This window comes from Monodon monoceros, unplaced genomic scaffold (genome assembly GCF_005190385.1).
Source record: "Monodon monoceros isolate NGI ecotype Baffin Bay Population unplaced genomic scaffold, NGI_Narwhal_1 Super_Scaffold_2, whole genome shotgun sequence".
NCBI lineage: Eukaryota > Metazoa > Chordata > Mammalia > Artiodactyla > Monodontidae > Monodon > Monodon monoceros.
This window is the reverse complement of record NW_021703776.1, coordinates 30165084-30185991: the sequence shown is the minus strand read 5'-3', so window position 1 is coordinate 30185991 and position 20908 is coordinate 30165084. Positions and strand designations below refer to the sequence as shown.

Below are 20908 nucleotides of genomic sequence, written 5' to 3'. Positions count from 1 at the left end.
TCATGGAACATTTGTGTTTTTTATTAGTGGAAGATGGGTAAAAAGCATGCTGAGGTAAAAACTCAGGCTTAAGAGGAAGATAACTATGATCAGGGGGCAGGTGCACACAGCAATCCTTCATGGTGAGAGTTTGTGAGTTTCCCCTGTGTGAGCTTCTGTGCATTTACACCTCACAACTGATCCAACTGATAGAAACTAAGAGCATTCCCATTTTAAAGATGAGAAAACCGAGCCAGAGAGATTACTTGCACAAGGTCATATGATGACTGGTGTTGGAGCCAAGATTCAAACCTGGGCTTCTCTATCTCCTAAGCCATGTTCACAAAAAATGAGTATATACCCCAATTCCAACAGGTATGGGTGTACTTTGCAATATACATAGACCTGCAGGAATGACTGTTAAGAAAAATGTCCAGCGGAGCTCTCAGGGAAGTACTCCCTTCCCTGGTTGTATCACTCTTCTCCATCTGTGTTGGTTTGACTTCCATGAGTCAAAAAAATTTGTAATGTGTAGGTGGTAAAAGCTTAAGCCTTTGATCATCAACATGCTGAAAGGGGCATGAGAGACAGTCCATGAACATTTTTCTTTATTTTGAATAAGGAAAACTAGAGATTAAGAATGATGTAAAGTACTAAATGTAAAATATAGACAGCTGGTGGGAAGCGGCCGCATAGCACAGGGAGATCAGATTGGTGCTTTGTGACCACCTAGAGGGGTGGGATAGGGAGGGTGGGAGGGAGATGCAAGAGGGAGGAGATATGGGGACATATGTATAATTACAGCTGATTCACTTTGTTATACAGCAGAAACTAACACACCATTGTAAAGCAATTATACTCCAATAAAGATGTTAAAAAAAAATGACGTAAAGAAGGGCAAAAGGTACGAACTTCCAGTTATAAAATAAGTCCTGGGGATGTAATGTACAGCATGGTGACTACAGTTAATACTGTATCGCACATTTTAAAGTTGCTAAGCGTAGATCTTAAAAGTTCTCATCACACTTAAGAAAATTTTTGTAACTGTGCAGTGATGGATGTTAACTAACTATACTTACTGTGGTGATCATTTTGCAGTCTATACAAATATTGGATCACCTGAAAATGTTGTACATCAATTATACCTCAATTTAAAAATTTACCAAAAAAGATGCGTTTAATTGAATCACCAAGGGGCTTCCCTGGTGGCGCAGTGGCTGAGAGTCCGCCTGCCGATACAGGGGACACGGGTTCGTGCCCCGGTCTGGGAAGATCCCACATGCCGCGGCGCGGCTGGGCCCGTGAGCCATGGCCGCTGAGCCTGCGCGTCCGGAGCCTGTGCTCTGCAACGGGAGAGGCCCCAACAGTGAGAGGCCCGCGTACCGCAAAAAAAAAAAAAAAAAAATTGAATCACCAAAAAAGAGGACAAGATGCTCTACTAGAACAAGGAAAAGAAATCAACAAGTTTGTTGTCTCACCTGCAATACATCCATCTTAAGCATGTGTAAGACACTTTTAACTGAAACTTAAGGGTTTCAATGTTTGTTTCCACTGTGAGAATAAAATAACCACATCACAGAAAAGTTGTCCAAAAAAAATCTCCAATTCCTTCGTCTTTCCCTGACAGTTATTTTGCTATATCTGAGGATGCTATTTTAAAGACCTTTAGAAAGTTTGGTTTCCAATTTTTCACCAATTTGTCTAACACTGCAATCAAATCTTTAAGCATAAATCTTGTGCCCTTGTACAAATAATTCTAAGGTTTTATGTAATAAAAATGCTAGATCAGAACATGAACATTTAAAATTGATATTTCCAAATTCTCATGCTAATTAATTTATCTTAGGGTGAATAAATGTGTAAAAGACAGGGGGAAGTCATTTTGGTTCGAAACATGCCTTTCACACTTACAAATATTAAGCAGTGTGTGATTCTAGACCCCATGTCTCATTTCCCACACATAAGAATCATCTGAACTCTTCTAAGTCTCTTCCTTTATCTGTAACCACACCCCACCATGTACCTCCTTATTTCCTATACAAGTTAATCTAAAATTCAACTCCAGAAAATATTCTTGACAAAAACCGTTGTATATTTTGTTTCTTCAGCATCTGTACAAATAGATGTGCATACTATACTCTTTACAACTTGGTATATCTTTGGTATGTTTCCTAGGATGTTGTAACACACTGCGGGCCTTAATACAGCTGTCAGTCTAATGAAGATTCCCTTGGGGCTCTATAAGCATTCCTGGAACACACATATCAGAAGAGGTTTTGCCTTCCCACTGAACTCTTGACTGTGGATATTTGTGAAAGAGGCCTATCCGGCACAGCTTGGCCAAGTCAACTTCTACTGCTATTCATCAGCGAAGAACCAAATGGAAATACTGAAGAATGAAATAATTTTAAGTCATAAGAACAATGCCTCTCTTTTTTTTTTTTTTTTTTAACGGTACGCGGGCCTCTCACTGTTGTGGCCTCTCCCGTTGCGGAGCACAGGCTCCTGACGCGCAGGCTCAGCGGCCACGGCTCACGGGCCCAGCCGCTCCGCGGCATGTGGGATCTTCCCGGACCGGGGTACGAACCCGCGTCCCCTGCATTGGCAGGCAGACTCTAAACCACTGCGCCACCAGGGAAGCCCAATGCCTCTCTTTTGAAAGCACTGTACCTCACAGCCTGCTAGGGTGTTAGGCAATTACCACATACCATTTATTCCAGAGGGACACTTTAAGGCCTCTCTTATTTTAATAACTGGACAGGAATGAATTAATGCTGACATTGCCCATAAACTGTGCTCAATGTTAGTATCAATTTATTTTGTCATTCTGGTCCTTATATTAAAACTGGTATGCTAATCTGAACCAATTTTTTAAAGTAAAGATAGGACCTAACTGTTTTATCTCACTGAGAACATCCATGTAATGTTCTTCCGAATAATAAACTTTTTTTTTAGGGGGGTGGGAGGAGTCAGGGGGCTGGCAGTAATAAAGACCTAAGGATCAGACTAAATCTAATGTGTAACTCACCCAGGTCTGCCCCATTGTATTTTGCCATGACTATATAATTATTTGCTTTCTGGGCCATGTTCCAGAAATATTTTATGCTGCTTACAAAATACACAATAGAAAGATAAGACAAAGGAGGTGAAGAAATAAGAGCATAGGGACCTCAACAGAAAAGATAAAACCAGAAATGCTGTTATTATACAAATTTGGCTCTAAGCTTCCTAGCAGCTAATTAAAAAAATTAGTTACATGATTTACCACAACTTGAGAAAAACTATTTGTTTAGTAAAAACTACTTTTCCTGGGACTGACCCCAGACAGCAACTTCTGAATGTCCTCAGACGCCGAATGTAACAGGCATCATCCCCAGAGCAAAAGTCCCAGAGCCTCACAAATGTAGCCTGAGCATGTCTCCGCCTAGAAGATACCGAGGACCATGGCTACGAGAAAAGCTCATGGGCAGAAAGTGTGTTGTAGTCTCAAAAGTTGAACAAAAGCAAAATCATCTTTCTGATACAGTCATGGATGAGAGGCTACAGATGCTTTTGTTTTACTGATTTTGGGGAGGTGCGGTAGGAGGTAACAAATCCATTACAGAGATTAAGAGTGAATTTAAAAGTTGAGTGAAGATTTGGAAAAGGAATGGTGGACAGTAGAGAAGGGCTAAAAGGACCAAACTGTAATAGAAAGAAGGGGCAAAGACATAAAGAAAGCATCAGTATGCAGACAGAAAGAAGTTCCACACTGAGAGGTTAGAGGGAAGTAAATGAAGCCTGCCAGGAGGCCGTGTCCTGGACCGACAGCGCGGTGTGTACTGTTGGTAATAGCACCTTAATGAAAAGGTGACTCATCAGGTGTCTGAAGCCACCCAAATCCCTTTGTTCCAGTTCCATATCCACCAAGCACATCCCTGACCATAAATTTCTTTTCAAGGAAACTTTCCTCTGGGAATATAAGGCACCTCGCATAAACATCCTGTCTACTGGACAGTCATTAAACTGGCCCATTCTTATATGGGATTCTGTGTAGTAAGCCATGTTTTCAGGATTAGAACACCCAGATAAACAGATAATATTTACATGTAAAACTAAGAAGCCAGAACAATGGATTATGATAAGTCTCTTTCACCTGTGAATCTAAGACTCTGAGATGAGCTTAAAAAAACGCATTAGCATTACCCTATAGCGTTACACAGTCTTTGCGTGTAAGTTAATGTTCAGCTGCATTATCCTGAACGCTTCTTCCTAAACTTTCAGAGGTGAAAGACATTCAGGTCACAAGCTGTTTCCTAGTGGATTTCTGCCAGATGCCTATTGGCAAAACTTCCTTTGGACTTCTTGGCAGACCCTACGCTATAGCTTGAAATAACAGAAGAACAAAGCTGCTCAACTGAAAGTTTGCATAACTGGTGAAGTCTGCCAATGAGTAATTCCTAATCATCTATCATGAGGAAATACAAGAATGAGCAAACAGTAAGGTTAAGTGTATTTACTTTGTGGGGAACAGAATCTAAGACATCACAAAGGCATGGCGACATGCATGCCAGCCAACAAGACCAGCCTCCAGGAATCTGGAAGAATGCCAGTGTCTCCCTCTGGCTTGTAAAATACATACTCCTGGGGTGTTTTTTTTTGTTTTAATGGATTTTGGTCTGGAACTGAAATTGGGTTTACTCAACTTCATGACCTGAACAGAATATTTAAGTTTAAAAAAAAAAATAAAAAAGCAAAGAAAGTTTCTCCCTATAACTAAGTAACCAAGACCTCTCAGAGATAATAAATATATGCAACGAGTTATTTACTTTGAAGTTGTTTACTAACAAAAGAGCTGCACCCACAGTAAGAAATCCTAAACAGTAGGACTACAAGACTCCATGAGAGTCATTTGATCTAAAAATCCCTTTCAAATTATATTTTGTTTTTTTAAAGAGCACTTCAAACTAGGTAAGACCTAAGAAAAAGTGTTCACCTTTCTTCCCTCTTCCATAAGCAGCCAAGTTAGCAATTTTCAGATTACACTATTGTTCTAGAGACTTGGGGAGACTCCGAAGACACTATCAGAATTATGGAGACAACGGCGCCTGAACTAACATCTCCCAACCCCAACGCAAGCTGCCAAGACCATCCAGCTATGGATGTTGTTGTGTGCGATGCCAATTCCAGCTGTTACTCTGCTCACTAGCTGCCAAACGCCTCTTCCCTACTGTTTGAGCATTTCTGAAAGGAGCATTTCCTGTCATTTATAAACTTGAAGTTGGCCAATGAAGTACTGCGTAAGCCAGCTGCCAGGCAGGAAGTAGAGACTTTTGTCTGTTGGAAGAACCAACTCTTTGGCTCTATGGGAAAAATCAACCTGGCAGGTTCCGGGAAGAAGAGTATGTTTTAAGAGGAGGCATGGGCAAAATTCTGGACTAGAACAGCGACAAGGGATTTATCCAAAGACAGGATGCATCAATTCTACTTTCATGTTACAAAGCAGAGGTGAGAAAACACGTGTAGAGAAAAAAATGAAACTCTAAAAGAGGAAGCGATACATGACTCCTTGCCAGGCAATATATATTTAAAGTAAAAGCAGAGATTTGCTGCTAACCTACAGGAATCAAGGATAAAGAGACTATCTTAGTGAGTAACCTGACTTCTCTGTGAGAGCTTCTGCAGAACAGTAAGCTTCTCATCAGCAGCTGTAAATGCAATGGAGGAGTATCAGAGTGCTGAGAGCAAACACCTGCCAACCTTTAATTCTCTAACCCAGTTTTTAAATACAGGCATACCTCAGAGACATTGCAGGTTCAGTTCCAGCCCACTGCATTAAAGCGAGTATCACAATAAAGTGAGCCGCACAAATTTTTTTGTTTCCTAGTGCATATAAATTATGTTTATACTGTATATAACTGTCGTCTATTAAGTGTGCAGTAGCATTATGTCTAAAAAATGTACATACCTAATTAAAAATAATGCTATTGGGAAAATGGCACCAATAGATTTGCTCAATGCAGGTTGCTGCAAACCTTCAATTTGTAAGAAACAAAATCGAACTCTGTAAAAACTAGTAATGTTTGACCTGAAAGAAGAGTCCTTAGAGATAATTCGTTTATCTCGGTTTCTTCACTGCGTGCATAAGAAAAGAAACCCAGAGCAAATAAGAGGAGACTAACACAAACAGAGCTGGCTCTTGTCTCTTTACACCCCTCCCCTTTAGCACCAAGGTACAAACACCTCAGCCACTTCACATCACCTGTAGCTGCCGGTGCAGCTTTATAAAACACATCATCAATCTTTTCACACTTGATATGAAATTCTGATGTCTATCTTTAGATTAATGGGCTTTGTTACATGGTTTTTACCCAAAGAGGTTTGAAGTGGCAGATGAGGGGCAGGGGAAGATGCAAACATCGCCGACAGCAAAGGCAGAAACACACACACTGCAAGACCATGGCAAAAGCTAAGCACACCTGACAGCCTGGTAGCTTCAAGAACAGGCAAAGGAAATTCTCATTCTCATGGGGATAAAACACGAACCATCTCAGCGATCTGTGTTCTCTGTAGAACTCCAGTTGCATTTTACTCTACATGTATTCTAGGCACTGAGAGAACAGAGTCCCCCACCTTTTCTCCCTGGACATTTCCCTAAATTTGGTGTAGCAGGTACCGCTCACAACTTTATGTGATACGAGAGCCAAACAGGAAGGGAGAGACGTAAAAACAAATTCAAGAAGGAAGATCCTAGAATGTTAATTTTATTTCACATGAATGTCTACCTCCAGTTATTATTGTTGATGCAACTGAATTGTGCACTTCTTTCAAAAAACATGATTGTATACAGTGTCTGCTAGGCTGCATTTATTTTCATACTATCACTGGTCTCCTATTTCTGACCTCAGGAAAAATGCTACTCTTAAAAAGCAAATATAAAAATAAGGATTATTTCTTAATAATCCACCTGTTTACAAAACAAATAAAAGCTGTTTAATGTTTGCACACAAACACACACATGCACAATAGATTTGTGGGCACGACTACCTGAGCTGTGTAATAAGTACAAACGTTCAAAGTGGAAAGCGTGTCTAGTCTCTACTGACCTTTCAAAGCAGTAAACTTTCAGGTGAAGTTCAAGATGAAGGAAGCCTTTTAAAAATCCTTTCCTTCAACATTTAAAAATAACTAACCTCTTTCCCCCTCCTCAAAGTCTCAAACTTTTCCTTTGATATCTGGAAACATACATTAACAACCCTACCACTCAAGAACTTCAAAAGAAATAACTCACGGGTCTACTCTGCAAAGATAAGAAGGTTCTAGTGACAAGAATTGAAAAGCCTGTGCTGGCTCCTAACTGATGAGAGATCACACGGGGACCAGGTTTCGCATTAAGATTTTTCCCAATTAGCATTTAATGTCACACTACTCGAGGGCAACAGAGTCTGACTGTGTCCCTTTGACTTCATCCCCCTCAACCATAAAGAAAGCCAAGGCACATTGTCTTACCTCAAACTGTGGGTAAGGAGGAGTCATAGCTGAAGGGGGCCCTGAGGTGGGAGGTGGCATCCCTGAAGTGGGTGGGAACAGACCCAAGGCATTCAGATTTAATCCAGGAATTAAATGTGCTTGAAGCTGCAATGGTAAAAAGGTCCCTTCATTTTACAATTACAAGATCAAGTGTAAGTGAGCATTTATACGTGATAATATCCAGACTGTGACCTCGTTTTATGACTCAAATTTTAGAACAAAGCAGATGTTCCATGTGAGTATACTTGAGCATGTAGGTTACGTCTGTTTATAATTCTTGATATTTTAAAATCCATGTGCCGTCTGCCTCCTCTTTGACCTGAAGCCATGCTAGGTTCCTCAAAGCAGGGAACACAGCTTTCTTGCCTTTACGACCAGCTCACAGTGCTCAGACATATATGTAATCTGTACACTCTGGGCACACAGTAAATAGAGACTGAAAATCTTGCATTAATTGAAGAAACAAGCAAACACGATTTGTTCATTGAAGAGCAAACCAGATAGCAGATATTAAGAGATCTTTACGCCATGGAAAAAATTTGGCAGTCATGAGTCTACAGACACAAAACAAAATCAAGCCCTTTGGAAATCAGGTCCCATCCCCATGTCTTCTACAATTAAACCTATCTTTGGAATGGATCCAGGAGCCAGAAATGGGATTTTGTTTTGGCTGAATTTGATAAGGGTTAAGGAAATAAGGTGGGGACTACAGAGTTCAGACTTGAGCACACTCAAGAATCTTTTTTAAAGGTCTATGGGGCTGAATTTACCCCCAGGCGACTCTGAAACATTTGGATGAGCAGTGATAATGTGAAGGAAGGAAGGTAGGCAGCAGTCATGTGGGGGTAAAATGATTAGCATTCCAGGCTCTTCTCACAAAGGTAATATCATTTTCACATTTTCCCTTCTTTTAGGTGTAAATGTTTCAGATGACAGGCCCAACCGAGGAACTGTTTTTTAATCATTTACTTGAAAATTCAAGATAGACTTTGGAAACGCTGCATTTTCTGCACCATTCCATCCATTAAGGAATGTCAGCAATGCACTTGCACTACACAGATTGTTTTGTCATTTGAAATTCTGTTATCTCCAAGGTTTATGAGTAACCAAATTTTAAATTTGTATTCATCACGGTAGCTTTCATATGCACGGTATCTATTATAATCCTAACAAGCATGCCATGTAGGCAGTAGCCCCATTTTACTGATGAGGAAACTGGTGCTCAGAGAGACCAAATAAGTTGTCCAGGAGAATAGAGGTACAGCTAATAAATGGTTGAGCTGGGATTCAAACCCACTTCACAGACCTCTAAAGCCCACATTCCTATAATACTATCATCTCCCTCCAACTCACATGGTATGGGAGAGATTAACCTTTTTAAGGGAGGTATTAGCCTTACCTCACAGGTAAGGAAGCTAAGGCTCAAAGTTGGCTAAAATCACAGAGATAGCCAAGCCTGATGTCAAAGTCTGCATCTTGCCAACTATCCCAGGGCACTCACCGTGGTGCTAAAAATCAATTAGAAACCACATCTAACAATGACACCCTTAAAGGAATCAATGTTAATGCAATTGAAAACATCTTTTGATTGTTAATCAAAATAAAGACATTTCCTTCATATTAAAACTAACATTCATGGAAGCAATATCATTTTCATAAGACTCCCTGATTTTCTTCATGATCTCTTCCTCAGCTTTGGCACATGTTTCCACACTGCCTTTGACCGTAATGGTGCGCTCTGGATTGTACAGCGTCAGTTCCTGCAACCTGCAGATTGGAACAGAGGGGAAAGAAAAAGACTGGGAATTATAGGAGGAAGACAGTAGCAGTCCAGCCACAGATGGCAATTAAAACCCAACTGTGGAGGCTGGCAATATGTAAAAGTGGGTGGTTAGCCATGATGAAAGATGAGTAAGCCCCAAAAGACATGACTCCAAGAATTGTAAAACTGCATGAGAGAAAATACTGCCCCTCCCACCTTCTCAATAAACATCGCCGAGTGTACACAGTTCGATTAAGTCCATGTTTTAAATAGAGTGCACTTCTTGACCACTTAAGGTGAACTATTTTCACAATTGAACAGTGAAATGTAAAGAGGAATCTACAGTTTTAGTGGAAACCAAGAAGCAAATGAACATAACCTTTAATGAGTATGTTCCTAGTCTGCACTGACCAATTCGAGGCGTTAACTGGCATTCTCATGCAATTGCATTTTCTGGGTCGCCAAGCAAGGAATAAGCACGGAAATATTCCAAAAGGGCAAGCCAGAATTTAAACTTATCTTTGACGGGAATTTTAGAATTTAGATTGACGTAGGCTTCAGGAAATAATACAAATCAATCCATTTTGACTAAATTTTAAAAATAGTCCCTCGATGACAATTTAGACAACTAAAAAGTTAGAATGCAACAGCAATATTCAGAAACTCCCTGCTTCACTCAGCTCCTGCTGAAGTTTCAAAATCCATTCAGGTGACATCTGAGACCACCTAAGCCTGAGCCACTCAACAGCCTTGAAGGGAACCAGTGGGAGATACTTACCATGGAAATAAGACTAAATACACAGATGGAAAGGATACAGAATATTGAGACAGCTCCCCTTCATATTCCTAGGGTCCAAATTCTCATTTTCACTACTAGCAAAATGTCTCAGGCTAGACTTGAGCCAGATGAATAGGATATTTTTCCTTAACTTCTTCCTAAACTCGCTAAAAATATAGACATCTACACAATGAAGATGATTTGTCTTAGACAAACAAGTGTAGGTCTCATCTCCAGGCTCAACCCACCTCTCCACTGCCAAGCATTTTCTGTTACAATTTTTAAAATAGTTGCTTCCAGAATAGATTTTAAGATTATTTTCTATTAAAACCCTCCCCTTTCTGAGCATAAAATTCAAGACAGGGTAGGATCATTTTTACCACTTTGCGGTTTTTCCTTTCTTTCCCACAAAGCACAACTCTCCCACTTCCTTTCCATCCCTTTCTTTGAAAACTCCTTACTATGTGAACATATTCCCCAGTCTCTCTCTACTGTTCTTCGACTTTTTGCGGGGTGCTCTGAAGGAAATGAAGGAAAGTCACCCTCAGAAGACAAAGGCCTTTCCATATAATTTCAGGGCATTCATGGCCCTAGGCATGGGGGCCAGCCTCCAAATCCCCACTCCCCAGGGATGGGCAGTCTCCTCCCACACTCACTAGAGCCAACATGTCAACAGCAATAAAAAAATGGTAAAAAGTGTGACTTCTGAGGCTATGCTATAAAAGACACTGCCGCTTCCGTCTTCCTCTTTCCTAGATCATTCACTCTGAGGGAAGAGAGCTGCTGTGTCTTTAAGACACGCAAACAGCCCTGTGGAGAGGCCCAGGAGGTGAGGAGCTGAGGCCTCACTCCAAGAGCTGCCATCAACTTCTCAGCAACATCAAGAGATCCCCAAACAGCACCGCCCAGTCAAGCTGTTCCTGAATTCCTGACCCACAGAAACTAGGTGAGCAGTCAATGCTTACCCTTGTCGTCAGCGGTCCAGTGTTGGGATAATTTGTTACACAGCAGTGCATAATACACTGGGTTATATATTCCAACTTTGGGAGTATATGCCAGAAAACCTGACCAAGACTTCAGCTAGGAAATATGAATGTGAAGTATTTAGTGCATCCTGCCTTTTTAGTGGGAACAGATAATACTTTCACTATGAGTTAGAAACAGATAGCAGGCAGTAGACTCAGTTTGAGAAATGAAGTATAAGTATGGTGGCACAGGCCAGCTCCAAGAGTTGTAAAATGCTTAATATATAACCTACAGCTTAGAAACGGTGTGTGAAAGTTTTCTGATTCAAAAGAAAGCAAGCCAGCACTTACGGAGATATTGTGATTTTAGTGTCTGTGTCTTGCTCAATTTTTTTAAGGTTTCTTCCTTCCTTACCAATAAGACGTCCTACAAAGTTATTATGGGCTAAAATCTTCAAGGGAATCTCTTCTGTGCTGTAAAGAAAGAAAAAAACAAACCAAAAAAAAGGGCCATCAAATCAGGGTAAGTAAACCTACCGTAGGGTAAAAAGACAATATTCGTTCATTAAACATTTACTTCCTACCTGCCATATAGGAAGAATTCTGCTAGGTATAGTTTAAAGCGTGCTGACCATTAGCCTACATTCTAGCAATGCATGAATAGAGGGGGTGAAAGAACACTGGCAAGTATTTGGATAGGAGTTAATGTTTAAAAGTTTTCTTTTATTCATCTCAGGGAATGTCTTCCAAAAATGGATTCTGTTAGCTCTTTGAAAACGCCTTACTCGAACCCATATTCTGAAACCCTGAGCACCAGAACACCATGTACAAATGCAAACCAGTGTGATTTCAGAATAATTTTAAAACACAGTCCTGGAGGTACCATGCACAATTTATAGAGGGAAACAGAAGAAACTCAACAGTGGTTACACCTTGGGGGAAGAGTATATAAGAGCAGGAAGGGACGGCTTTCACTTTTCACTGTGTACCTTTCTGAATTTCCAAGTCATATATGTAGCATTGTTTTAAAATGTCATTGGGGTTATCTGAATGGTGGGCTTTTTCTTTACTTTTCTCTGTACTAAAAAAGAATTTTAATCTTATAATACAGCAACATATAATACCTTATAATTAAAATATATGTAATATATTTCAAAGGTCCCTACAAATTAAATGCTACTCATTAGGTCCCCAAGCTAAGTCTAGCATCTTACTCTGGATCCTGCTTTGAGCACACCACTGTGCTGGATGCTACAAGCAGCAGAGAACCCAACCTCTGCTCAAGGTTCCTGTGCAAAAGATACTTAGAGTTTCAACCTGAAACGCCCCCATCAATCTCCAGTTTACCGCAGCACACGATTAGGGATTTCCCCACCTCCATACTCCCTGCTGCTGCAGGGTAGGCGGGGCAGACATGGACAGAGCTCCAACGAGCTCCAAGTAAAGGAGTGAGGATTTGGGGTCCCTGCTTTGGGTAAATCCCAGGGATACTTCTTCGACCTTAGGTGAGCTTCCTATGACACCCAATTGCCTTCTTTTACAGCCAGACTTTTCCCATTACACCACTCACAACATATCCAAACATGAATGAAAACAAAGTATTTAAAAGACTTATGCTTTATTACCGAATCAATAGTGCCAACCCTCTGTCGCTCTCTGGGACGGTATTTCTCTTTCTTTGTTGGCAATTCCCAAGAACTGTGTGTCACAGAATTCCAAAATAAGACAGTGTAAATATCAACCTCTTCACGGGGTAATCCTCTTTACTCACAATTTTATATCTTGAGCTTCTTTATGCATAATCTCCAGAATAGACTTACAAGCCGCAGAAGTGCCCTCAGGGGTAGAGAGAATAGTAATTGACTTCTCAGCGGCACCTGCATTCTCTTTACGATGGACGTCAATTCTTCCGGTGGGCACAAAGGGAGAGGAAAACAAGAGCTGTAAGCATGTATTCACAATAGAGTCTGTAATTACCAACTTTGAAGTCACAGCACTTCCGGGCAAAGAGTGGATGACTCACCCCCCTCAAAAGCATCAAGTCTCGATAAGCTGTCACCATGGATGAGACCAATTTTAATTTCAGTACTCCCCTATCTTTGCTCATGCAGGGGCAACTTTTCATTCTGCCCAAGCTGCATGTGCTTTATTTTCCTTTTAGGTGCCACAGGTCAAACATCTCACGTCCGAGAGCCTGGCTTCAAACAAAAGGCTTTCTTCTGCTCTAAAAGCAAGGGGGACGGGAACACAAGCCAAGAGGACTGGAGCTGGAATTCCACAAGCCAGGTGGAACTCCTGATGCTATACTGTATGTCCACGATCCGTCACATGTGGGAATTTCGCTCCTCAGTTTCCTCGGGCAGGGCTCTTTCTACATTTTGCCTCCTCGAGACAGGAAAGTGCATAACAAATAGTGATGGGAATGGAACCCAAAGAGATGGCAATTTCACTTCAAAGAAAAACAAATGGCCAATAAACACAAAATGATGTTCCACGTCACTGGTCATTAAAACAAGGTGTCATTTTCTTCTAGGCCTGCGAGCATGTTAATGGATGAAATCAAGTGCTGGCAAGAGGATGCGCATCTGGGCATGGCCACCCTTCTGGTTCGGTGCAGAGTACAGAGCAAACCGCCAGGACCTATCAGAGCTGAGCTGCTTACGATTTTTTTATTTTTTGGCGGTACGCGGGCCTCTCACTGTTGTGGCCTCTCCCGTTGCGGAGCACAGGCTCCGGACGCGCAGGCTCAGTGGCTATGGCTCATGGGCCCAGCCGCTCCGCGGCACGCAGGATCCCCCCAGACCGGGGCACGAACCCATGTCGCCTGCATCGGCAGGCGGACTCTCAACCACTGCGCCACCAGGGAAGCCCTGCTTATGATCTTTTGACCTAAGAATCCTACTTCTCGTAACGCCTCCTACAGATGTAGTCTCATACATGGGCCAAGACGGGTGTTTTTCACCCTTTGCAGTATTGACCTTTCGGATCAGACTAGTGCTTTGCTGTGGAGGCCGTCTCGTGCCTTGGAGGATGTCCAGCAGCATCCCTGGCCTCTGCCCACTAGATGCCAGTGGCAGCCCCCTCTCATCCACATGTGACAACCAAAAATGTCTCCAGACATTGCCGAACGTCTGCAGGGTGGGACCACTACTGCTTGAAAATCACTAGTGCAGGGACGTTCACTGTAGCACTATTTGTAATAGAAAGAAAGTTGGAATTATCTTTGAAATACCTCTCAGGAAGAAACAGTTAAATAACATTACATCCATACTATACAGCTGTTCGAAACCATGTGGTTAAATTACAGGTGCCAACATAGTTAGAGGTCCTTGATCTTATGTGAAAAAAAATGCAATACATACCATTTAAGGCTACACGTTAGTAGGTACAAGGAACGAGTCCTGTAAAGACATATCCCCAACTTAACAATGCTCACCTTGGGGGTTAGATGAAGATTAGCTCTTTGTTTTTGTTTTTTTAACGTACATACTTGTACGTTTTGAATTAAATACAAAAATAAGTCTTCTGTTTAAAAAGTACAAGGAAGAAAATCAACTATCAAAAAAAAAAAATGTGTTCAGGGAAAATTAAGTACTGGTGAGTTCCCCTGGCCACTCAAACACTAGATGAAGAGCTGCGTAACTCGTGGTCATGAGAAGGACCACTTCATCCTGCCAATAAAATCAAGGCCTGGATTTCATTTTCCTAAATGTCTGACTGAAAACTGAAGATTTATCTCAGAATTAAAACCTGTAACTAAAAATTAGGGCAATGTAGAAGTGAAACAAATAAGAGATATCTAGAAATAACCAATAAAAAAAGTATCTTAGATAACAGTTCTGATCTCAGGAACCATCTTTCCAGTCACTGGTTTCAATCCCCAATCACTGTTAAGTATTGTCTCTCTTCTAGTAGGTAACACATTAGTCTCCCTCCTCCCGGTTTATTTCCATCTGCTCACTGTGTTAAGGATTACTAAACTCTGATTGTCTGAGAGAACGTGATGTTGCTTTACAGATTAGGGTAGCCCTGCGAGGCCATTCCAGAAATAGAAGATCTGATAATGACTAGTTTCAATGGCAAGAGTTAATTAAATCTGCTGGCAGAGCTGCAAGTGAATCATCGGATACAACAAAAATTGCTTCCCTTCCCTCTCCATCCTCCATCTTCCTGCTTAAATAAAACAAACAGTGCAATTTAAATCACAGAAGCTCTTTCCTCCTACAAGGAAATGAGTAGCTTTAAAAGGAACAACTTTAATCTGCCATGTGACAAGGAAGGCAAACCATTGAATAATTAGTTTCTGCAGGTAACGGGGAATCAAGGGAAGCAAGAAGCCCTTAAATTTTAATATTAAAACCAGGCAAATTTAAGATGAAAAGTGATTAGGCTATGGTTCAGTTGTCTTCCCCACACTCTACATTATGAAGTCAAAGCCACTGAGTTTGCACAAACGTAACCAGCACCCAGCAACTCCTGCTTCAAAGCAGGGGAAGGCAGGACCAGATGTCACTCCACAGAGGAGTGGGTACGCAACCACCACTAGACACAGTTCGTTTGTTTCTGCGTGAGAAATGAGTCAGTCAGCTCAAGGCAGGCATGGTGCCTGTGATGAACATGGATAGCCTCTTAAGCCTGTTGCAACAAACACATAGGCAAGATATACACAGCACAAGGTTTAGTCGCAGTTTCTGAAGAAGACTCTGCTTAACTCCTTGAACCACACAAAATAATAATTTTTCTTACTAAATTTAAAAAGCAAAATGATCCACAGTCATCTCTGGAGCTGGCCCAGGGGCCATTTCCCTACCCTTTCCTATAGAATGACACAAGAGAGATTTGTACACACAGCCTCTTCTCCCTAATACACCCACAGTTCTTCAGGAAATATGGCAGCAGCTGTCCCAGAGGTGTGCCTGGTAGCAGTTTACAGAACTAAGGGTGAGGACAGAGTTCATTACCAAGTTTCTTTGGGTCAAAATCTTCACTACAGCATAACAGGATGGTTACTAAAGCAAACAGGATGGTTACTAAAGCAAAACAATGAATATATAATCACTGGAGCTTCAAAACTGAGAAAGTACCTTAGATATATTTTAAGGGCATTAAATATAATTCACATATAGTTATTTCACTCATTTGACAAATATGAGACCCACCTACATATAAGGCAACATGCCCACAACTGGGGCTACAGTGGTAAATAAAAACAAATAGCTCCTGCTTTCTACTCCTAAAAAGTTAGCGCCAAGGTTTGATGGAGAATCTTCTAATTCCTCAAAATCTGCAAATTAAAACTATCAAACAACATCCTAAAGAAACAACCATTCTAACTACATGGCTTAAACACAGGGTAACTATGGACCATAGCTGAATGATTCTTCACTGAAGTAAAGCAAGACTGAAAAACTATCTCTACATTAGACCCAGAAAATTACTTCCAAAAGCACTGAAGGCAGTTATCACTGGAGGTCAGAGTGGAGATGGGGGAGCAGAGAACCTAGAAGCTGCCCTCTTGTTTATCAGGGCCTCCCTCATCAGGAGTGGATTAAGTATCATTTGTTTTCCATTCATGTGTGAAAATTTGAAGTTCCCTTTGAGATTAAGGTTTAGCCCCAGGTTTATATGAAATGAACACTAAGATATCAAATCACGGGAATTCCCTGGTGGCGCAGTTGGTAAGAATCCGCCTGCCAATGCAGGGGACACGGGCTCGATCCCTGGTCCAGGAAGATCCCACATGCCGCAGAGCAACTAAGCCCATGTGCCACAACTGCTGAGCCTGTGCTCTAGAGCCCTCGAGCCACAACTACTGAAGCCCACGCTCCACACCAAGAGAAGCCGCCGCAATGAGAAGCCCGCGCACTGCAACGAAGAGTAGCTCCCGCTCGCCGCAACTAGAGAAAGCCCACGTGCAACCCACCGCAGCCATAAATAAATAAATACATTTATTTTATTTATTTATTAAAAATAAAAAGGGTATCAAATCACAAAGATTTTCCGGATTCCCAAGTACCATACAAGAAGGGATCATTACCATGTTCAGAAGGACACAAAGTACCAAGACAACCCACTCTGTTATTAAGATCCAAAGGGGAAAGCATGAAGGCCCCCACACACTCAGGAATACTCACTTAGACTGGGTCTGTTTCGTAATGTTCCGAATGGTAGCACCTTCTTTTCCTATAATGGCTCCAACGAATTGGGTGGGAACCAGCAGACGTAGAGGCAAGTCGCACGGTTTCTGCTTGGACATGGATCCTGGAGACCCCTGCCGCGATGAGCCCCTCTGCCCAAACCCACGGCGACCTCGGGGCTGCTGCGAGGGGTTCTGCTGGGCAGCCATTTCGTCAGGGATGTAGGCCACTTTCAGTGTGAAGTTCTCCAGCTGGAATCCATTCAGTTTGTCTAAAGCTCTGAAAGTTGACAAGGAGCAGGGGGTGGGAAGAGGAACCGAGCTATAAAACAAACCTTTCAGCAAAGCAATACCCACCTAATCCACTCAGGATTACTGGCTCTAAAACTTCTGAATAAAGCCACTGAAGAAGTAGCAAACCCAGAACACACATACACTTCCCCCACCCCCGACGTGCACTTTTCCTTTGAAGGACACATAGGAAAGACCAACAAGTTTCCAAAGGGAACATATTTGCCATCTACCAATAAAGTAAAAAAAAAACATTTTGTCAAACCCTGACTAGGGAATTCCCTGGTGGTCCAGTGGTTAGGACTCAGCGCTCTCACTGCTGAGAGCGCTGAGTTCAATCCCTAGTTGGGGAACTAAGATACCACAAGCCGCACGGTGTGGCCAAAAAAACCCCAAAACAAAACAAAGAAACAAACAAAAACCCAACAAACAAACAAAAAAGAAAAACAAAAAAAACCCCACTCGTGACTAGGCTATTACCCATAAGGTCAGTAACAGCCTATGAGCACCGGCACAGCAAGAGAGGAGTGGGCAGTCGTCATCCTGGCCAGTTTTTCCAAATCAGAATGGAAAGGATGTAACGAATATACACCTCCCTTACTTCAACCTCTTAAATACAAATATTTTAAATATTTTAAGAATCAAAGGACAGGGACACTTCCCTGGTGGTCCAGTGATTAAGACTCCACGCTCCCAATGCAGGGGGCCCGGGTTTGATTCCTGGTCAGGGAACTAGATCCCACATTCTGCAACTAAGACCCAGTGTAGCCAAATAAATAAATAAATATTAAAAAAAAAAAAAAAGAATCAAAGGACAAAATTCTCTAAGCTACTCAACGGAGATGGGTAGGATTTAATACTCAGGTTAATCAATCACTATAAATTCTCAATACCTATTATGAGCCAGTCCCCAAGGGAGTAAGCAGTCCCTGCCCTTGTGGAGTTTATGATTTGATTTGGGGCAGAGAGACAGGGGTGGTAGTGAGCCAAAAAAAGCAAATGAAGCTGTTTTCTACCTTACCTATCTAACCATCCATCCATCCATGCATCCATTCATCTATTTTGAGAGGAGCTTTACTTTTGTTTTGTTTTCATTTTTGAACCTTATTATGGAAAAGTACCCAATCTTAAGCATACATCTCAATGAATTTTCACAAGGTGAGCATGCATATCGAGATGCAGAACTAAGACACACCAGTGTCCCAGAAGCCCCACCAACCAGTACCTCCTTCCAGTAACTGCCCCTCCTCTAGGCTTCTCACACCATAGATTAATTTTGCCTGTTTAAATTTCTATATAAATATATATGAGTAGACATGTAATCTCTCATGTCTGGCAACTTTTACTTACCTTGTTTATAACAGTCATCCAAACTGTTGTGTTCTAGCTTACCTACATATTCTAAAACTGAAAAACTCAATAAAAAGTTGACAGACGATATCACCAAGGTTTCAAAAGCATACACAGACATAATCCTAATAATACACACTCCCAGTGCACAACAAAATTTTTTTAAAAAAGGCCTCACACTTTCTCTAGCTTTACTCAGATTCTTTGCTCAGATGGTGCTCCAGTGGGCCCTGAGTTCAATCCAGGCAGGGACAGAAATACAGGCATGAAATGCTCTCTGTCTAGTTGCTCAGAATGATCATTTCTGGTTCACGTACTGCTTTCCTTATCTGGAGATCTTTCCATTTTTGACTTGGATGGAAAGGGTGGCGGGGGGAGATAGTCCCAGCACCAAAAAGGGTACCAAAACCATGAAACTGCATGGCAGATCCAAGCAACCAGACAAGGCATACCAATGTTCTTAGGACCCAGAGTTCTGCCCTTTCTCACTCCAATCCCCTGTTCCATCACTGTCCTACAGTGCCTTGCACATGAATGAACTCTTATTAGAAAAGATCCCAATCATACAGGAAAACAAAGTATCAAGAAATTTCTGTCACCATCACCAACCCTCCAAGACCCTTCCCACTGTAACTGTTAACTGTGATAACTTCTGCAAATGGACCAGTTCTTTCCATATGTTCACACAGGTGTGTACGTGTTCAGTACCCTCTTTAAAAGCGTAACTGAGATCATGATATACATAGTCTTGTGACTTGCTTTTTTTCCAAATACAATACATCTTGGGATATTTCCATGTGATTTCTGTATCAGAGGGCATTCTTTTCTAATGTATATATAACTGAATCACTTTGCTATACAGCAGAAGTTAACACAACATTGTAAATCAACTATACTTCAATTTTTAAAAAGTAGCTAAAGATGGCATTCTTTTCATAAGCTTCACAGGTGATGGCAGGCACACAGCAAAACTTGTTTTACCAATGCCCTGATACAAGAACCTTAAGTTAACACATTTTTCCTTGCTTCTTCTCTCTCCCCTTTTTTCTTAAGGAATATGTGGATTAAGGGCCCTAAAATATTTTGGCTATTTCTAAAGGAAGACAACAGCTGAGAGATTTTATTAATATCAATGATGTATATTTATTACAGGAAGTTGCAATTACAGAAGTTTCAACCAATTAGATATTCATTCAAAGTAACCTTTTTTTCGCCCACGCTGGGCCGCTTGTGGCATCTTAGTTCCCCAGCCAGGGATCGAACCAGTGCCCTCAGCAGTGAAAGCGCAGAGTCCTAACCACTGGACCACCAAGGAATTCCCCATTCCAAGCAACTTTAAACCTTTTAAAAGCCCAGAAGAAACAGATCATTGAAGGTTCTTTCAGAAGACATAAAGAAAGCCAAGCCCAGTGTAGGAATTAACTACACCTACAGGGATAAAAGGCAATACAGTCCATAGTGACTTCCTTTCCCACTATAAAATTGAGTACTGCCAGCTTCAGAAGAGGGTAAGTAAAGTTTGATTCTAGAATTAAGTCAGTAATGTTACCAAAAAAAGTAATTAGCTTCTTTCTTGAGTGAGAGAGGCAGGCAGACAGACGTCCTTCTCCATGGGAATAAACAGAGATAAACATGTAAGTCACCAGATCCTTTCATGTATTCTGGGGCTATCCAGATAAGGTCATGTGTGTCCCAAGAAACAACTCTCTCAAATTGGCATAAACTGTAATTCCAAACTTCACTGTGCTGCTTTAAAAAGATTTCTTGGAGGGGAAAAGAAAAGATTCTCTCACTTGGGAGGTCAGATAGCACAGGGCTCCACGACCCAGTGCGCAGTCTGGGTCCCAAAGGCTCTAAACTCAGGCTGCTCCTGTCAGAGAGCAGACAGCACACACTGTGTATATCCCACTGCTAACTGCCAAGGAAGCAGGGTTCCCAACCCCTCAGCCCACGGTGCTCCAAACTTGGACACAGCTAGCTGAAGGTACAGGAGTAACTTAACTGCAAGCAATGACTTTCTCATGACTGAAGATTCCAAGTTTCTGAATTTTAAGTCAACCACTATAACCTTTCTATGCACAAAGCTTAATATTCAGCTATACCATTTGGTGGTCTGCTGAGCGCAGGGGAAACCCTAA

General features: G+C 41.5%; 1 protein-coding gene and 1 long non-coding RNA gene across 3 annotated transcripts in view; one reads left to right on the top strand and one right to left on the bottom strand.

Moving 5' to 3' along the window:
- The window catches only part of IGF2BP3 (insulin like growth factor 2 mRNA binding protein 3), a 142000-nt gene that overhangs the window by 13418 nt on the left and 107674 nt on the right, over nucleotides 1-20908 (bottom strand). Inside the window, exons 6-10 of one of the 2 annotated variants that reach the window (XM_029233836.1) lie at nucleotides 17128-17409; nucleotides 12765-12899; nucleotides 11345-11467; nucleotides 9120-9255; nucleotides 7468-7593 (exon numbers count right to left, since the gene is read on the bottom strand). In XM_029233836.1, coding sequence (XP_029089669.1) covers nucleotides 7468-7593; nucleotides 9120-9255; nucleotides 11345-11467; nucleotides 12765-12899; nucleotides 17128-17409 — 802 coding nt within the window. The remainder of the gene's footprint in view (nucleotides 1-7467; nucleotides 7594-9119; nucleotides 9256-11344; nucleotides 11468-12764; nucleotides 12900-17127; nucleotides 17410-20908) is intronic. The other variant, XM_029233837.1, reaches the window with a different exon arrangement.
- On the top strand, nucleotides 10472-13866 carry LOC114901736. Its single transcript, XR_003795268.1, has 3 exons — nucleotides 10472-10974; nucleotides 11392-11516; nucleotides 13527-13866. It is a non-coding gene; the product is annotated as an uncharacterized LOC114901736 (long non-coding RNA).